Here is a 19,492-nt window from a genome sequence, read left to right on the forward strand (position 1 = left end):
TATTTGATGCTACGTATTAGAGTAGATACCTATGTGAGAAAATATAGTTTTTTTCTTGCACTCATTCATAAATGGCTGAGCTGCAAAGTTGTGCTTACAATTTCTGGAAATTTCCTTAAGGAGAAACTTCAGAGAATACAAATATGGCTGCCACAATGGCCGACTTGGACCCCTACTCACGTTTTCAAGAGCATCAATCTTAAAAAATCGTGAATAAATGGGCTTGATTTTGAAAAGCTGCCTCTTTTTGCAAATGAGCAAAGCCAGGATAAACAAGTGTGACTTCGTTCGATGCTTCGTTCGTCAGATTTGTGCCTCTAAAGTTTATATGGAAAATTGCCATGGGATTTCTTGACGTTTCACCTTAAGCCTCCTAGCTATTGGGTGCCTTTGTTCCTACATAGAAATGAATAATTCATTTATTCTACACCCAACTATTAAAGATAGAAAACGGAAATTTTCAGCAAACAGCGTGTGTAAGCTTCCTGTGCATTTTGAGTGTCATAATAAGTTAGTTGTGACGCTCGACTCATGGCGTGATAAATTGATTTATTCATGGACAACTTATTCATAATTAAGATATAAATAATAGGAAGATGTTGATTACATCAATTGACATTTATTGCCCTTATCTTGGAGAAAAGAGTTTAGTTGGCTAGATCCGTGGTTTAGAGATCAAACATTACTTTCCTAGCTAGCATTGACTAGTGTTATTACTATACTGGCATTTCTTTATGTTCAGGAGCGCGTTTGAACGCAAAAAGGAGAAAAAGAAATCGCTTTTCCAATTGTTTAACCCGTAGGCTACGGGGCTTACAACAAAATTTCAAACCGCTGCCAAAGACGCAAACATCAATATTTTTCAATGAAATTTTGAGGTTCACTTCACTATTAGTTGTAGTTTCAGTTATGCTGGGAGCCACAAAAATTGAAGCCTCGAGGACAGTTTTATTCCGGTGGACGTCTGGGTCAGGAGAGGTAAAAATTGCATAACCTTCCTTTTAGCAAGGCCCCATTAGTTGGAATTCAAATAAATTCATCTGAAAAGTTGTTCGTTCTATGTATTATTGTATATTACGTCAGGCCTGGGGGTTTAGAAGTATATAGGTGGTGTAGAACTTTTTCCAGGTCTCCAAAATATTTTCAATTTTGAGTCTAATTTCTTTGCGCTTGTAAAAGATTTTGAGGCACACAAGAAGTAGATTTTTCTGTCCTAAGCTAGGTCTTAAGCATATTAAATTAAACTATAAGTAAAACTTGATGGTAACATACTGTTTTCGTTAGAAAAATCATGTTTTTCACGAAAGTAACACGATTTTACAAGAAATAGCCTACTTTTAGGCGTTTAATGTATCATAAAAGGTACCGCATTTATCGCCTAAAAGTAGGCAATTCCTTGTAAAATCGTGTTACTTTCGTGGAAAACATGATTTTTCTAACAAAAACAGTGTGTTACCATCAAGCTTTACTTATAGTTAAATTCAATATGCTTAAGACAGGAAAATCTACTTCTTGCGTGCCTCAAAATCTTCTACAAGCGCATAGAAGTTAGACTCAAAATTGAAAATATTTTGGAGGCCTGGAAAAAGTTCTACACCACTTATATACTTCTTAACCCCCAGGCCTGACGTAATATACAATAATACATAGAACTAACAACTTTTCAGATGAATTCACTTGAATTCCAACTAATGGGGCCTTGCTAAAAGGAAGGTTATGCAATTTTTACCCCTCCTGACCCAGACGTCCACCGGAATAAAACTGTCCTCGTGGCTTCAATTTTTGTGGCTCCCAGCATAACTGAAACTACAACTAATAGTGAAGTGAACCTCAAAATTTCATTGAAAAATATTGATGTTTGCGTCTTTGGCAGCGGTTTGAAATTTTGTTGTAAGCCCCGTAGTCTACGGGTTAAAATTCACTTTGAAATAATTACTATCAATTAGCGCTAGCAGTGTTGATTGATCTTGAGCTTTTCATTTATCATTATTCTTGTACACTGTTGTGGGTACTAACTGATGTCAGTATGAACAGGATTATGAAATATAACGAACAAAGTCTAACTGCTGTTGCACTGTGGACTAGTTACAGCAACATTTTGAAAGATTTATGTAAAGCAAAGTGGCAATCTCATCCAGGTCGTTTGTGCTAATTGCATTTCATTTACAGTGCTTCCGAGCATAGCCGGCATCTACTCAGTTTGCGTGATACTTGGGAATCTTACCAGTAACTTTACTCTCATGAAATCGTTTTCTAATGTGCCATATGAAGTGATTGAGCTAGATGGAGCCGGCCAGCTCGATTCAACTACCAGCCTGATGTTGGCTGGGATCGAGTCTGGGTGTAACACTTTTATAATTCACCACCACGTGATACTGGATTTCCTGGACGTCTTTGTGGATATTCACGATCAGGCCAATTACAGGAATCCCAACAAATATGTGCTTTTTCTGATGGAAGAGCCAGCGTCGGATGACTTCCTGGGGTCCATTCGGGCGCATTCCAGCGTGAGAGAAGTAATGAATTTGCTTATCTTTCAGCCTAGTGATGATCGATCTTGGATTGATCTGTTGACTCATCGCTTCGTGAGTGGAGAACAGAATTTGGAATGGTACCGGGTCGATCGATACCATATTGAAAAACGCGCGCTGGAAGTTGGAAATCAACTGTTTCCCGACAAAACATTCGATTTGATGGGACAGTCTATACGGGTAGCAACCTTCAACGTCAATCCACATATTTTCATGGTAGAGCCTAAAGCTGGAGATCCAAAGATTTGGTCTGGTGATCAGGTGTATTCGGTAAATGGACCAAACGGATTTTTGCTTGTGGAGTTTTGCAAGAAACGTAACTGTTCGATTGAGTTGGTAGTAGGTTGGTTATTCAACATCGTGTGATTGAATATACATCGTTTAAGCTGTTAATGTTACTATTGCAGATTCGGTACATATGTGGGGTGAAATATACCCAAACAGGACTGGAAACGGAATACTAGGAAATGTCGTTGAACGACGTGCTGATTTCGGCATCGGAGCAATAAGTAGCTGGTATCACTGCTTCGAATACTTGTCATTTTCGTTTGCTTTTCAAAAAGGTGGCGTAACCTGCCTTGTTCCGAAACCGAAGTGAGTTTCTTTAAACTTCATCAGTGTTCTCTTTGTGGAGGAAACACTCTTTTGATGGCTTAAACCCTACAAAGACGATAGTTCACCTTCAAGTAATGGGCCATAAACTAATAGTGCTGTCAATATAACCCCCCTGAGGAAGACCCAAACCATGGGACGAAACGTCGCAAGCTGTGGAATGTTTCCAGTTTTAATCTTCTATCGGTCGAGAAAGGGCTTCCTCCACAAATATCTTTACCGATCATTCCAATAATGAATGTGATCTTCAAAACATATTTCTCAAAAAATTTCAGGCAACTTCCACGCTGGAAAGAAATTGCGATGGCCTTCTCTACTTATGTATATCTCATTACGATTGTGTCGTTCTGCTTCGTAGTGGCAATCTACATGCTGATAGTACGGTTTTCAGTACGAAGTCGGTTTGAAAAGTCTATCGTCTGGAATGCTCTGAATGTGTTGGCTATATATCTTCTCCAGTCTACCAGCGTTGTTCGAAATCGTTCTGCCTCGGAATCGCTGCTCTCCGTGACAGTGTTGATATTCAGCTTGAACTTAGCTACCATCTATTCAGGAAAGTATGCAAGTCTTCGAACAATACCCATGTACGAACCTGCAATTGATTCGAAAGACGATTTGGCTAAAAGTGGAATTCCATGGGTGCAAATTCACGAAGCATGGGCTTACGATTTCAGTATGTCAGAAAACGTAAGAGTTTGAATTCAACAATTTTCGAGTCATTTTTAATCTTCACATTTTTTCAGCCAACCGAAGTGACTCTTCGATCCACCTTCAAAATTTACCCGGCCCCAAAACTTCACCAAATTGGCTTCTTTAACGGTGTTGAGATAATTCGATATTCTGAATCTGCATGTCAAACTGAGCCGAAATCCAAATTTTCATGAATTTCGGAGCCCGGGAACCTATTTAAAAATCAATTTGAAGTTTGTATGGGAGCGATTTGTCGAATCACCCCTTGTCGCAGTTTGTACTGGGCGGAGCTGTCAAACAGTTACCCAGCTGTCAAAAGGTGATTTCAAAAAATTTCTTTGAAATTGATTTTAGATACCAAAATAAGGTTCTAAAAATCTGAAAAAAATCATAGTGGCTCAGAAAAAGGTGCTCTTTCGTATCAAATCGAAAAATCAATATATTTTTCCTAATTTAAAAACCCAATTGCCAATCATGGCGATGCTGCATTTGCTTCAGCTCGGATGCACAACGGTCACCTGATGCTGGGAGAATGGATCGATGCGAACAACATTCACAAGTACCAGCTGATGAAGAATGATTTGTACTACGTGCTGGAGGTAGTGATGAGTACAAAAACGTGGCCTCTGCTGGAACGATTCAATGATTTACTGAGCCGAACAGCTGAAGGACTACTGTTGATGGTTCACGAGCGTAAGAACATTTACCGCTATAATGACTATTACGTACAGGTCGTCGCTTTGAACTCACATATTCGGGGAGAAAATAAACCAACAGCTCTGGCGGTTGAGGACGTGCTTGGATGCCTTCTAATTCTCGGCTGTGGACTAGTCTGCGCTTTAGTGTGCTTTGTGATCGAGGTCTGGGTTCGAGATGTACAAAAAGATCAAACAGATCATAATACGAAACAGTATTGACTATAAATTGAAAAATAAACTTATTTTATTACGCATTTAATTCCAGCAAGATCCGAGTTAGGGAAAGAAAAACTTTGGGCTTGCTGTGAAGAAACACTTCAGAAGAGTATATGCCACCTCACAGTAGTCATCAATTCCATCTGCTGCAGTCCTACAAGAATCCAGCCCAACGCGAAATGGCTCTCTGTAGTCATCCGGTAGCATTTTGATCTGCTTAACAGCGGCTTCATAGTTCAGTTTTCCTCGTTTTGCCTGTTCAGAACAGGAAAAAAGCAATCAGTAAGTAATATCATATCTTCTCCTTGGAATAACTGCGTCACTCACGGTGTGAGTAAGGTCCATCAAACATGAGGCGTAGCACTGTGGAAAAAGAAATGAAAAAGCCATTGGTTATCCCTCAAGAAGACACAATTCCGGTGTCGAAACGTTGGACAAGTAGTACATAATTATTGTTTTCCCGTACACTACGACTTCGTAGCAGTTTATACCAGAATAAAAATAGTCAAAAGTGGTTGCTTAACCTTGCTTAAAGATCCTCACCTTGAATTCCCTAGTATCCGGGAAAATTCCACTGGATGCATTCTCCGCAACATCTGAAAAATAACACAACCCACGACATCTTATGTTTGAAACGCTTTGAAACAACCGTATAAAATTACTCACCATCCGGAATATCGTACTTGGGTTGACAGATACCACGCATCATCTTGGCAGTTTCCTTCATGTCCTCGAAGGTCATGGATCCCAGGACTGATCCGAACACTATTAACAATGTAAAAGCGAATATTTGATGATGCATAGCTCTCAGCAGCAATACACGGTTGATCTCACCGATCAGAACTCAAGTAAGTGAATGTTGCGGAATGCATCACATCGCATGGAACATCGCCCCACCGTTCTAGAGAGCGCTGAACTGTTAACGACCGATCTACCTTCTATAATCAACGATCGTAAGTAATACCTAGGTTCATAAAACGATTGTCATCACTTTCGCATTCGTTTCATTGACAGACATATGGGAGTTCTCAAGTCGTACACGCATATGTGCAATCAGTGTTTCTGGGAAAAATATGATTGAACTTGGTGACAATAGTGAGGTATGTCGACAGGTAGTATCGCATTCTCGTGTATCGGCTCTCGGTAACATATTTTTCTCTATATGTATGCATGGATATTTTTCCACATCCATTCATTTCCTCCAGTAATTTAATCGGAAATTTCTTTGAAAATTCCTTAGAAAATTATGTCGATAATTCGTTTGGGAATTTTCTTCCCCTTTTGAACTCTGTAAGGCAGTTTAGCACTTGGCAATGATTTTGATAACTTCCTTGGAAATTTCCTTTGAACTTTCTTTGGTAATTCTTTCTTTATCAATTTCTTTAGGAGTTGAAATTCACGAAAAAGATTATAAACCCATATTAATCCACCTTGTGGTGGTTATGCCTTCCTCGTCGAATATGTCGACGTTATATCAATCTTGCCTTAGAGTCAGTGATCAGCCCCATTTTTTTTGTGTTTTTGGTAACGGACGAGAAGGAGGAAATAATTATAACAACGATCTGGGCCTGTACCACCAACTAATTTCTGAATCCTGAGAATACTTCATTTGAAAAAGCAAGAATTTTATCAAAGTCATCATCGAATTGAAGGGGCCGGTTTACATCGTCCGAGGCCATACTGTCCCGGTCGTTAAGTCGCGTTTTTTTGCGAAACAACATCCGAAACTTTGGATGCGTCATAATATCCAATGTGTCTTCTTTCCTTGGACTTCGTGGCGTATTTGTATGTTCGGACGTTATGCCCTGGAAAATGCACCAAAAAATCCCTGGGACATTATGGCCTCGGACGTTATGATACTGCGCCGAATTGAAGCACTTACTCCGACGTTATGTTCAACGTATAAGCGCTGATAATATCAGTCCTCTCAGTCCGCCTGCTTGACCACTTTCGGAATGCTACCGGTTCAGAAATGGTCTGAGACTATTTTCCTGCTTACCATTCATCAGGTTATAGAAAAAGCGGCGATTTGATGTGTCGCATGCATGGGTTTGGTTCACTTTTATATTTTGCCACTTCCGGCGGGACAACCGGAACCGGTTCCGGATTACTACCGGTAACCTGAAAGTTACAGTATGCGGCAGGAAAAAAATGCGAAAGTGTTTTTCAACTTCAAACCTCATTTTCGTCCATTTTACATTAACCAATATATGTTTCAACGATCCATGATCACTAATAGGCTAGTTTTCTGAAAAGTTTATTGAAAATTTTCCCATTTTGGTAACTAACTCTTGCAGGGCGGCGCCTGAAACTGAAAACAATCAGAATTTTCAAACCGTAGAAAAGTACACAGGTCGCTAAATTTCGTATCTGATTGTTGCCGCTGGGAGCACTGGCAGAGATCCAAGCTGTAGACATATATAATTAGAACAATATAGCCAATAGGGAGAATGCTTGTCATCGTAGACAGTCAGAACTGAAAGAGGAAGAAGCTAGGGCAAGTTCCTAAATTTACTATTCTACTTATATCTAATTGAATTTGTTATTATACCTAAACATACAATACGAGTAAGTGACACAATCTTTAAAACTAGTGAACTCTTAGAACTAATTAAAAATGAACTATTTACAGTGTGCAGAAGTTTATATTAACTGTAGCGTGGTAGAACAGACCGCAGTGGTACTACATAATGACACCTAAAGTGTAAGGAACATGAATTCATTATATGGTAAATAACTATCCATTAATAAACCGCCTTTTTGCAGTTTGAAGCTGCACGAAATCGTCAACTTCAAGCGTTTTAATGTGCTGCTCACAACTCGGTGTTTCGATGCTTTTCTGGGTCTGTTCCGCGCCAACACTGATAAAACAAAATTTTTAATTTTCTCTACCATATCATTAAATATATGTACTTATTTCATCTAGTATGTGAAACTGCATGGCTCTGGATCAGTGTGGTCTGGTTGTTCATCGAGTTTAAGCTATTTTTTTATAATTATAGTCAATTTGTTCAATGACCATTGGGCGCGCAGTTTTTTGACACCCACTTTTCAGGCTTACATTATCACATGTTAAAAATAAAATATTTTTATTTTTGTTTTGTAGTGCTAGAATATAGACATTGACTGATACATTGTCATGAAAAAATAGTCATATATATCTCATATTCAGCGTGTGATAGCGTCTTGAAGTTTTCGCATTTTTTCCTGCCGCACCCTGTATGGCAGTGAATCCTGGGATAAATGATATATTTAATTTGCATGCTCGGTACCGTCACCTTCATGTGGAGTTCCGAATTACACGGTCGATTAACTGTAAGTCGTTGATCTACCCAACAACTTTGCCGAAGACTCTATGTTTCTTTGAGCTCAGAATCCTGAAATATATCACATATACAATTTGCATGCTGACCAATGCCATCTACGTATGGCGAATTTCCAAATTTAACAGCCCATGGTCAGTAAGTACTTGGCCTACGCAACAACTTTTCCGAAGATTCCATCTTTCTAAGTGATCAGAATCCCGCGATATATGAGATATATGAAATATGCGTGCTAAGGCAGCATCCATTTATTACGTAACGCTAAAATCGTCATTTTTCGACCCCCCCTCCCCCCTCCGTAACGCTTTTTTGTATGAAAACCCGAATTTTTTTGTATGGACCGTAACGCTCGGCTATACTCCCCCCCTCCCCCTAGAGCGTTACGTAATTTGTGGATGGCGCCTAAGTAACGCCGCCTATACGTGGAGTTCCAAATCAAACGCTACATCACCTGTAATTCCTTGATCTACCCAACAACTATGACGGAGATATCATTTTTCTAGGTGCTCAAGATCCTGATATATGGAATATAAAATTTGCACGCTCAGTAGCGCCATCTACGTGTGAAATTTTCAAACAAATGGTCCATCATTAGTAAACACTTGACCCTATAAGCTACTTTGCCAAAGACACCAAATTTCTATGTGATCAGGATCTTGATATAAATGTGAAAATATACTTAATACTTAGATGCTCACTAGCGCCACCTATATGTGAAGTTCCGAATCAAACGGACCAGCATCTGTCAGTCCTTGGGCAACCTCAACAACTTTGCTGAACACGCTTAGATCAGTTTACCTTTTTTCCAAAAAGTGCACAACCGCAAATATGCGTAAATGATACTCAAATATAGGTTACCAAAACTCAAATATGGGTAATGTGGACACACATATGAGTAATTGTCACCCAAATATGGGTTAATATTACCTATAAATGAGGTTGTGCACTTTTCCAAAATATGAGTTTTATTTACCCATATTTGCGTAAAGTTTACGCAAATTTGAATAAAATTTACCCATATTTTAGAAAAATAGGTAAACTGATCTTAGCGTGAAGATGCCATCATTCTAGGTGATCAGGATCCTGAGATATATTAATATAAAATTTGCATGTTCAGTAGCGCCATCTATGTGTGAAATTTCCAAACAAACGGTCCATCATTAGTAAACCAACTTTGCTGAGGACACCAAAATTCTATGTGGTCAGGATCTTGATATATATGTGCTCAAATACTGAATACTTACATGCTCACTAGCGCAACCTATATATGAAATTCCGAAATTAACGGTCCAGCATCTGTAAGTCCTTGACCAACCCAACAACTTTACTGAAGACACCGCTATTCTAATAAATCAGGATCATGCGATACAGAAGAATGAATTTGGGGTCCAAATGGACCCCAGGTGATCGCGCACGGGAGGACCCATTGGATTACGTTGTGTGATTTAATATTGAATAAAACAAGATCGATTACGGAGCCGTCCGACCATGGTGGAGGCATAATAAATACTAGTAATCCTACATTATAGAGATCTGCGGAGGCGGCCATTGTGAGCCAATCGTGCAGAGAGAACTGTCAAAGTGTGAGCCAAATGAACATGCTTATCGTTCGTAGGAAGGCGTCGTTTGAACGGTATTGCAATCGGAACTAAATAAATTAAAATTATTTATTTTTAATATCGAGATATTGGCGGCATATGTATGTTTAGTAAAAAGATAAAAATTTATTAATTCTGCTTTCAAAAGCTCATGCTTATGACGACACTTTTGTTGCTGAACTTGTCGAAAAAACTTCCATTGCTGCTTCTTGCTTCACTTCTGCCGATATGATTAGCGTAACACTTTTGCAATGAATTTCAGATTTCTTCGATTGCTCAGCTATTTCAACAAAATTTTGAAAAAAAATCTACTATAATTAGAAAATGTAAACAAAACAACTTGAACCACAACGAAGTCACGCACAAAGTTTGAACATCTAGCTTTGTAGCAAGTGTTGGCAGCTGTTGTAAACAAAACAAACAGCGTTGCCGAATCGACGTATGTAACTTCCGCTCATCTCTATGTAGAGGATTTCTAATAAATACTATCTTTTATTGATTGTCTTAGTGTTATACTGCATGGTCAGAATAGGGTAAAACGAGATATTAACGACTGTTTGTACAAACACCAGGTTTCCGAAATGGACCATCATTTAAGGTTTCCTGTAGAGGGTTAAAATCAATTATGAAGAGATTTTTTGAAATCACCTTTTGACAGCTGTGCAACTGCTTGACAACTCCGCCCAGTACAAAATGCGACGAGGGGTGATTCAACAAATCGCTCCCATATAAACTTCAAACTGATTTTTAAATAGGTTCCCGGGCACCAAAATTCATGACAATTTGGATTTCGGCTCAGTTTGGCATGCAGATTCAGAATATGGAATTATCTCAACTACGCTAAAGAAGCCAATTCCCTCTAATTAACTTCAATATGAATATATTTTTAAAGGACGTAAATAACAAAATAACCGGCAATAAATTGAAAAGTAATGGAAAGCATATTAAAGTTAGTACAATTTACTAAAAAATCATTAAATAAATCGCTTTAACTTCCTTTCTTATTAATAATTTCAAGTTTAGTTATTTTGTTTTCAAAGCTCAATATATGAGTCATAAACGCTTAAAGTTTCGTTGCAATCGGTTTATTGAATCCGGAGATATAACAGTCCAAAGTTGGCTATCGGATAATTATGACTTTTTGCCTTTCTCGTTCACCTAAGTGAACTGAAAGGCTATATGTTCACTCAAGAAAAAAAAATGAATTTTCGATAGAAGGCTGGGAGTGTCAAATCACATATACCAATCAACTCAGTTCGACGAATTGAGATGATGTCTGCGTGTATGTATGTTTGTGAATGTATGTCTGTGTACAAAAAAGTTCACTCACTTTTAAGGCACTTTCCATCGACCGATTTTCGGATTATAGTTCGAATCGAACCGGAAATTTACCGCATTGTTGTTATTAAAAATGGTCCGAATCGATCAGGGCGTTCCGGAGATATAGCCAATTCAGTGATCCGGACCAGCGCTGCGGTGCACCGGTAGAAATGGCCGTATTTCAAACTGAACCGAGTTTCATCACGCGACACATCAAACTGCGGTGATTTGTGTAACCTTTAGAATGGTTGACGAATTCTGTGCGGAAATCAACACTGGAGACCGTAATCTCCACGATGTCGGCTCAAAATTCAAGATGGCGGTCTAAAATTAACGATGGCGGCTCCAAATTAAAGATGGCGACTGTTTAATGGAGTTTAGGCCCTGAAATAATGTATTATGGGTATATTTGGTATGAGAAAGATGTCTGGAGTCCAAAACTGGCAATCAGAATATCCAAGATGGCGGCTCCAAAAGTTTTAGGCCCTAAAACCATGCCATATGGGTATATCCATTCCCCTAAAACGAAACGGTTGGTACGGTTGTCCCCGTTTCTTCCTTCATTCAATTTAAAAAAGTTTGTCAATCACGTTATTCATAAGTAGATAACCTGATTGCATTTTTGAATTATCTTCCAACCTATTAGTATATTTGAGTCACATCATTTCTGATATGCTGCATCATTAATGCTGACAAGAAAATATGGGAAGAAATTTTGATATTTCCAGGATGCTTTTCAATACTGGCTGTGCAAGCACTAGAATAGAATAGAACAGAATAGAAAATCATGCGATATGGGTATATTTTGTATGGGGAAGATGTCCGGAGTTCAAAAATGGCGACCAGAATATCAAAGATGGCGGCCTAAAATCCAAGATAGCGGTTTAAAATCCAAGATGGCGGCTTAACATTCAAGATGGCGGCTATTTAATGGAGTGTTAGGCCGTAAAACCATGCAATATGGGTATATTTGGTATGAGGAAGATGTCTGGAGTCCAAAAATAGCGATTAGAATATCCAAGATGGCCACTTAAAACCCAAGATGGCGGCTTCAAATTCAAGATGGCGACTGTTTAATGGAGTTTTAGGCCCTGAAATCATGTAATATGGGTATATTTGGTATGAGAAAGATGCCTGGAGTCCAAAACTGGCAATCAGAATATCCAAGATGGCGGCTCCACATTCAAAATGGCGGCTATTTTATAAAGTTTTAGGCCCTAAAACCATGCAATATGGGTATATCCATTCTCCTAAAACGAAACGGTTGGTACGGTTGTTCCCGTTTCTTCCTTCATTCAATTCAAAAAAGTTAGTCAATTACGTTATTCATAAGTGGATAATCTGATTGCCTTTTTGAATTATCTTCCAACCCATTAGTCTGCACAGTGCGCCTGGCCGTTTTAATATTTGTGTCACATCATTTCTGATATGCTGCAAATATTAATGCTGACAAGAAAATATCGAAAGAAATTTTGATATTTCCAGGATGCTTTTCAATACTGGCTGTGCAAGCACTAGAATAGAACAGAATAGAATAGAAAACCATGCAATATGGGATGGCGGTTTAAAATCCAAGATGGCGGCTTAACATTCAAGATGGCGGCTATTTGATTGAGTGTTAGGCCGTAAAACCATGCAATATGGGTATATTTGGTATGAGGAAGATGTCTGGAGTCCAAAAATGGTGATTAGAATATCCAAGATGGCCGCCTAAAACCCAAGATGATGGCTTCAAACTCAAGATGGCGGCTTCAAACTCAAGATGGCGGCTGTTTAATGGAGTTTTAGGCTCTAAAATCATGCAATATGTGTATATTTGATATAAGGAAGAGGTCTGGAGTCCGATAATGATGACCAGAATATCAAAGATGGCCACCCAAAATCCAAGATTATGGCTTCAAAATTCAAGATGACGGCCGTTTACTCCATTAAACGGCCGTCATCTTGAATTTTGAAGCTTGAAGCGTCATCTTGAATTAAGCTCCAAAATCATGCAGTATGGGTATATTTGATATAAGAAGGAGCTCCGGATTCCAGAAATGGCGACCAGAATATCAAAAATCCAAGACGGCGGCTCAAAATTTAAGATGGCGGCTATTTAATGGAGTGTTAGGCCTTAAAACCATGCAATATGGGTATATTTGATATGGGGAAAAGGTCTTCTTCTTCTTCTTGGCGTAACGTCCTCACTGGGACAAAGCCTGCTTCTCAGCTTAGTGTTCTATGAGCACTTCCACAGTAATTAACTGAGAGCTTCCTCTGCCAATGACCATTTTGCATGTGTATATCGTGTGGCAGGCACGAAGATACTCTATGCCCAAGGAAGTCAAGGAAATTTCCTTTACGAAAAGATCCTGGACCGACCGGGAATCGAACCCGTCACCCTCAGCATGGTCATGCTGAATACCCGTGCGTTTACCGCCTCGGCTATATGGCCCCTTGGGGAAAAGGTCTAGAGTCCGAAAATGGTGACCAGAATATCAAAGATGGCCACCTAAAATCCAAGATGGTGGCTTCAAAATTCAAGATGATGGCTGTTCAATGAAGTTTTAGACTCTAAAACCATGCAAAATGGGTATATCTGGTATGGGGAAGAAGTCTGCAGTCAAAAAATGGCGACCAGAATATTCAAGATTGCGGACTTGAATCAAAAGTGGCTGCTCAAATTATAATATAGCGGCTTTTTCTTAAGGGTTTGAGGCTCAAACATCGAAAGCCAGATAAACGATAACTTGTAGAATTGGCCTAGGTTGAATTGATTTTTATTAAACGCATGAAAGTGCGATATTTATCACCATGTCACTTAAGTTTTTTTGAAATGGGTTTTCGAAGGCACGAGAAAGGCGCCATCACCACTAGGTGGATTGATTAGGGTTTTCTAGAATCTTTGTAACTTCATGTAGGATAGCCCAATCTTTCTCAAAATTGGACCATTGATACAAAACTATTTGAACAACTTACAGTAAAAAATTGAGATTTTTTATGCATTTTTCGAAAAGTATTTGACTATTTTTTGAAAAGTGAAATTTTTGCCTGTCCCGATCATTTTGTCTATCCCCTGTATGTGGCTCGAAATTTCAAAGTGATAATTCTCAGCCACTAAAAGTCTCCAGATAAAAAGTAGTTGTCTGTCAAAAATAAACGAAACATAACCTCACATTTTGCAAATTGGTAACCAAAAAACCAATATACCAATAGCCACCGGCTATCCCTTACACTCCATTTGTCTTCGTGCCTTAGAAGTTAAGAACACATTTAATAGTAGGTACTGTGAAATTTCACAATATTGAATAATATACCGTAAAACGGGGTAACTTTGATAGTTTTTCAGCGAATTTCCGTAATATTTTTCCTTATAACAGTATTTCCCCTAGTTTTATATTTTTTAAACAAGTACTGGGGTATCAGTTATCAATTGCAATTGAAAGATCCGATCATCTCAAATATTTTAGGTGACTTTTGATTTTTCATATGAGTAAGAATCAGATTTTCACTTTGGGGTAACTTTGATAGTGCCATGTGAAACGTATCAAATCTTAAAAAATAATCACTGATTGAAATCTTAGGTTATGAACATGATAAGAGAAGCCTTGGAAAATTTATCAGATAGAAATTTTATATCAAAACATTGATTTTTTCTACTAAATTCTTCATATTAAAATGAGTTTGTGGAGTACTGAGGGAAAACAAAGTGAATTTGGCTATCGCAAATCATTATCTTTGTAAAAACATATGTTTAACGGTACATCAACATATATTTACATGCTATTCATGGCGAGTTTTCTTTCTTGGGGCTGTTATTGAATGTTTTATTAACAAATTTTGAACTACACAGATTTAGCTACATGAAATAACAGCGGCATTGCATATTTTTAGGCGTTTATCGGTATATGGAGATTTATGTCACAATTTACAAAATTGCTTCCATTTCGTCAAAACTCACTTCGTTAAGAGATTCAAGGCCAGATTTGGAATCTACTATGATGGATCTATCGAGAATAAGAGTCCATTCATTGAAAAAATAGTTGAAACGAAGTCGTATACCAGATTGTTTGAAGGGGTTGACAAATGGCAAAAACATCAACAATTTTTATTTTTGCCCAAAAAGTTGTATATAAACTAGGTTTTAATGAAAATACGTCTAAGATGTACTTTCATGTGTATAGAACCAATCTACGTTTGCCTTTTTCTTAACTGATTGAAGGAATCATAGTTATAAGATAAACTATACAATGCCTGTCGCACTATCAATGTTACCCGCATTATCAAAGTTACCCCGTTTTACGGTACTATCAATGTAAGGCATTTAATATTATTAAAGTTGCTACGAAATATCATTCACATTTACTGATCGACGCTGCGAAGTTCATTTCTTATTTATCATACCTAATAGTCTTTCAGTAATCATTTAACCACGAACCCCGTGAAAAGCATTATCGTGAATAAAACATATTACAGAATGATCTTCCAAGATGCAATTTCTTTCTCGACTGAAACATGTTAAGTTATTTATATCTTCTGTTCATAAAACCTTGCTCTTAAGGTCGAATAAAACAGTTGGAGTAGAGTCGTCATTATTCAGTGAATATTAGAATTTATACTAATCAACGCTTGCCCAGGCTTCGGTTGATAACAACCAATTTGAGCGATTCTACTGAATGGACGAAGGTCCTGGAAAAACTCAAATCAACAGTGGAAAATAGGTTTATCTTGACGGTATCGTTGAATTGAGTTATTATCCTTCCAACCATTGCTGATTGACTATATAACAGACTTTTTTGTTTGCTGGCTTGTGGGTATTGTTTGATCACTAAAGTGGGTATCAATCGTTGTGGTCATATTTACCTCAGGATGGAGCATCGTGAACGTGATTTAGAGCTCGTGGCACATTGGAATACTTATGAAGAAATTTTAAATCATATTTGTATGGGAAAATATCAATTAAGATATTGCGTTCTGTACTAATTACTTTGCAATTTTAGTTTTTCCTTACGTAGCTGGCATCTACGCAGTTTGTGTGATACTTGGGAAACCTATCAGCAATTTCGCACACGTGACAGCCTTTTCCAACATCCCGCATGTACTGATAAGTCTGGATGGGGTCGGTCAAACTAATTTATCTACCTCGTCCTTGTTGGCGGGAATTGAGTCCGGGTGTAACAGTTTCTTGGTATATCAACACGCGGTGCAGGATTTCCTAGACGTATTTATAAAAGTCCACGACCAAGCTGGTTACAGGAACGCCAATAAACACATAATATTTCTCTTGGAATATTCTGATTCGGATGGCTTGCTGGAATCTATACGAGGGCATTCCAGTATGCGAGAAATCATACATCTACTTATATTTCAGCCGACATATGATGGATCTGCAATTGATTTATTAACTCACCGATTCACTAACACCGGGCAAGATGTTGAATGGTATTTGGTTGATCGGTATACAATTGACAACCATTCCTTCTCAATGGGACATCAATTGTTTCCGGATAAAACGTTGGATTGGATGGGTAAGGCAATTCGCGTGGCGACCTTCGACATCAACCCACATATATTTATGGTGGAGCCAGAAATCGAAACTCCTGTAATTAAATATGATAATCAGGCTTATTCACTAAATGGACCGAACGGTATTCTACTGATGGAGTTTGCAAGAAGACACAACTGTTCGATTGAGTTGATCGTAGGTAGGTATCATTTCGATATGACGGTATATTTGACGCAATTACCTTTTTACAGATACAGTAAATATGTGGGGAGAAATTCATCCAAATAGAACAGGCAACGGAATATTGGGAAATGTCGCGGAGAGGCGTGCTGATGTTGGCGTTGGAGCCTTGAGTAGCTGGTATCACTGTTATCAGTATTTGGCGTTTTCCTTTGCTTATGAGAGAGGTGGTGTTGCTTGCCTTGTTCCAAAACCAAAGTAAGTAGCTTTAATGAAGATTGTACTTTCTTGAAACTAAACGTGACTAATGATCATTTTCAGACAACTTCCCCGTTGGAAAGAAATTGCAATGGGGTTCACAAGATCTGTTTATGTGGCCATTTTTGTTGCATTCTGTTGCATTGTGGCATGTTACATTTTGATAGTACGATTTGCGATACAAGGTCCAATGGAGAGAAGTGTAGTCTGGCATGCTCTGAATGTACTGGCCATATATCTTCTTCAGTCTACCAGCATCGTTCGAAATCGCTCCGCATCGGAATCGTTGCTATCCGTAGCTGTGTTATTCTTCAGCATGAACTTGGCTACTATCTATTTGGGAAAATATGCGAGTTTGCGAACTATTCCTATGTTTGAACAAGCAATCGATACTAAAGAAAGTTTAGCTCAAAGTGGAATCCCATGGATACAAGCTCACGAGGCATGGTCCTACTCATTACGTTTGTCGAAAAATGTGAGTAAACTCTGAATTTGTTGAATTTTCTAATAACGTTGCTCAAAACTTCACAGCCAACGGAAGTGAATCTTCTTTCCAACTTCAGAGTGTACCCGTTACCAACGCTCCGCCAAATGGCCGACGAAGGAAATTCTGCATTCGCCCTAGCTCGGCTCCATAACGGTCATCTGATGTTGGGTGATTGGATCAATGCCGATAATATCCGTAAATACCACCTGATGAGGAACGATCTCTACTTCGAGCATGAGGTTGCGATGGCTACCAAAACGTGGCCTCTGATGGAACGGTTCAACGAGTTACTGGGGCAGGCTACCGAAGCTTCACTCTTGCTGCTTAAGGAGTATCAGAATATCAACCAGTACAATGACTATTACGTACAAATGGTTGCCCTCAATTCGCATATTCGTGAGCCGAATGAACCGAAAGCTTTGGCGGTGGAGGACGTGCTGGGAGGTTTGATCGTTCTAGGGTTCGGATTACTCTGCGCGTTTGTGAATTTTATAGTTGAAATTTGGGTGCTGTGTCCTTCCAAAACAGATTTGGTGAAAGACAATGAATAAAATTATACGGTTTCACATACTTACTTGATGCTCAATGTTGTGCCCTAGTCGCTGCCAGGCGGCCTCAACACTTATTTCCTTTAGGTTGTAAATTTTTATTTTGAACTAAGTAAGACACCACTTTGAATGAAGTAAGACACCACAGAAATCACACCTTGCTTTCAAAGCACTTCTGTGATGGAGAGTTCCACGTAGACTTCAATCATCAAACAAATAAATTTGGAGCATACAACCTTTGGATGTCACCACTCCCCTTCACTTCTAGGAGCCTGACTTTCGCACATTCAGATAACCTTAAGCCACTAGATCCTAATCCTCTCCGGAGCCACCATCTGGAGCATATCGAGATAAACTTAACCCATATCCGCCCAAAGACCTATTTAATGGATAAATTTTCCGAACGCCCAGCGCCTTCTTCTTCTTCTTCTTCTTCTTTATGATCTTCTTATTCTTCTTTATTGATCTAAGACACCACTTTGAATGAAGTAAGACACCACAGAAATCACACCTTGCTTTCAAAGCACTTCTGTGATGGAGAGTTCCACGTAGACTTCAATCATCACACAAATAAATTTGGAGCATACAACCTTTGGATGTCATCACTCCCCTTCACTTCTTGGAGCCTGACTTTCGCACATCCAGATAACCTTAAGCCACTAGATCCTAATCCTCTCCGGAGCCACCATCTGGAGCATATCGAGATAAACTTAACCCATATCTGCCCAAAGGCCTATTTAATGGATAGATTTTCCGAACGCTCAGCGCCTTCTTCTTCTTCTTCTTCTTCTTCTTCTTTATAATCTTCTTATTCTTCTTTATTGATCTACGTTCTCCCTGGAACTGGGTCTGATTTTCTTCAACTTAGTGTTCTTTGAGAATTTCCACAGTTATTAATTGAATTTGTGTATTGTAAGGCAAGAACAATGATTCATTATGCCCAGGGTGTCGACAAAAATTTGCTGACCAAAACGGGAATCGAATCAAATAGGATAGTACTTTTGAAGTGAATATCTTGATAGTTACACAATATGTCAGCATCCTGCCTCCATAAAAGTTGTTTAGAAGATCCACACTTTGTACATTGCGAAAATTAATATCGGAAATGGCTCACTAGGTGGCTTAAACGTTGCTTCAAAGGTTATAAACGGCCACGTTTTATGAGCTCAATATCAAATGTGAAGTAAATTTGAGTTTGGGTTTAAAAGCTGGTGTCTTTGGCGGAGTTGTTCAATTGTTCATACGGATGTGAATCTTCTATTCAAATGATTTCTTGTAAGAAATTTTTTCACTAGATGGTGCTGTAGTACTCTTGATTTATTTCATAGTATCTCAGTCCAACAATTTGATACAATTTGATTTTCTGCAAATGTGTTTATTTGGTCAAGCTTTGTCTGGTTATGTAAATAATTATTAATATCAAATCCATCGAAAGGGCGGCTCAGGAAAGAAAACAAAAGCTACTGTTGCGACTCAGTGTAGCGATATAAAGATGTCGCAGCATAACCCGGCTAGAAGCACATAACAAGATCATAACAAAATT

The 19,492-nt window shown here is 38.6% G+C and overlaps 2 protein-coding genes across 2 annotated transcripts; one reads left to right on the forward strand and one right to left on the reverse strand.

Annotated features, from left to right (window-relative positions):
• The first annotated feature begins 681 nt into the window (after positions 1 to 681).
• On the forward strand, positions 682 to 18,306 carry LOC109415514 (uncharacterized). Its single transcript, XM_062857406.1, has 10 exons — positions 682 to 2,111; positions 2,170 to 2,874; positions 2,939 to 3,125; positions 3,419 to 3,830; positions 3,887 to 4,003; positions 15,756 to 15,912; positions 15,971 to 16,675; positions 16,728 to 16,914; positions 16,978 to 17,389; positions 17,446 to 18,306. The coding sequence occupies exons 1-10, from the start codon at positions 2,027 to 2,029 to the stop codon at positions 17,950 to 17,952; spliced, it is 3,474 nt and encodes a 1,157-aa protein (XP_062713390.1). The 5' UTR covers positions 682 to 2,026; the 3' UTR covers positions 17,953 to 18,306.
• LOC109415515 (general odorant-binding protein 72) lies at positions 4,752 to 5,619 on the reverse strand. Its single transcript, XM_019673302.3, has 4 exons — positions 5,414 to 5,619; positions 5,291 to 5,343; positions 5,075 to 5,110; positions 4,752 to 5,002 (listed from the first exon to the last, which is right to left on the reverse strand). Exons 1-4 carry the CDS (start codon positions 5,547 to 5,549, stop codon positions 4,808 to 4,810), a joined length of 420 nt encoding a protein of 139 aa, XP_019528847.2. The 5' UTR covers positions 5,550 to 5,619; the 3' UTR covers positions 4,752 to 4,807.
• Positions 18,307 to 19,492: the final 1,186 nt, after the last annotated feature.

The sequence above is a fragment of the Aedes albopictus genome, chromosome 3 (genome assembly GCF_035046485.1).
Source record: "Aedes albopictus strain Foshan chromosome 3, AalbF5, whole genome shotgun sequence".
Lineage (NCBI taxonomy): Eukaryota > Metazoa > Arthropoda > Insecta > Diptera > Culicidae > Aedes > Aedes albopictus.

Excerpts from the sequence above, each read along its gene's own strand:
- LOC109415515 (XM_019673302.3), bottom strand. The coding sequence starts at position 5,549 with ATGCATCATCAAATATTCGCTTTTACATTGTTAATAGTGTTCGGATCA. Across the intron at positions 5,344-5,413 it reads CAAGTACGATATTCCGGATG|ATGTTGCGGAGAATGCATCC; the intron begins GTGAGTAATTTT and ends GTTATTTTTCAG. Across the intron at positions 5,003-5,074 it reads TGATGGACCTTACTCACACC|GCAAAACGAGGAAAACTGAA; the intron begins GTGAGTGACGCA and ends TGTTCTGAACAG.
- LOC109415514 (XM_062857406.1), top strand. The coding sequence starts at position 2,027 with ATGAACAGGATTATGAAATATAACGAACAAAGTCTAACTGCTGTTGCA. Across the intron at positions 2,875-2,938 it reads TTCGATTGAGTTGGTAGTAG|ATTCGGTACATATGTGGGGT; the intron begins GTTGGTTATTCA and ends TTACTATTGCAG. Across the intron at positions 15,913-15,970 it reads AGAAATTTTAAATCATATTT|TTTTTCCTTACGTAGCTGGC; the intron begins GTATGGGAAAAT and ends TTGCAATTTTAG.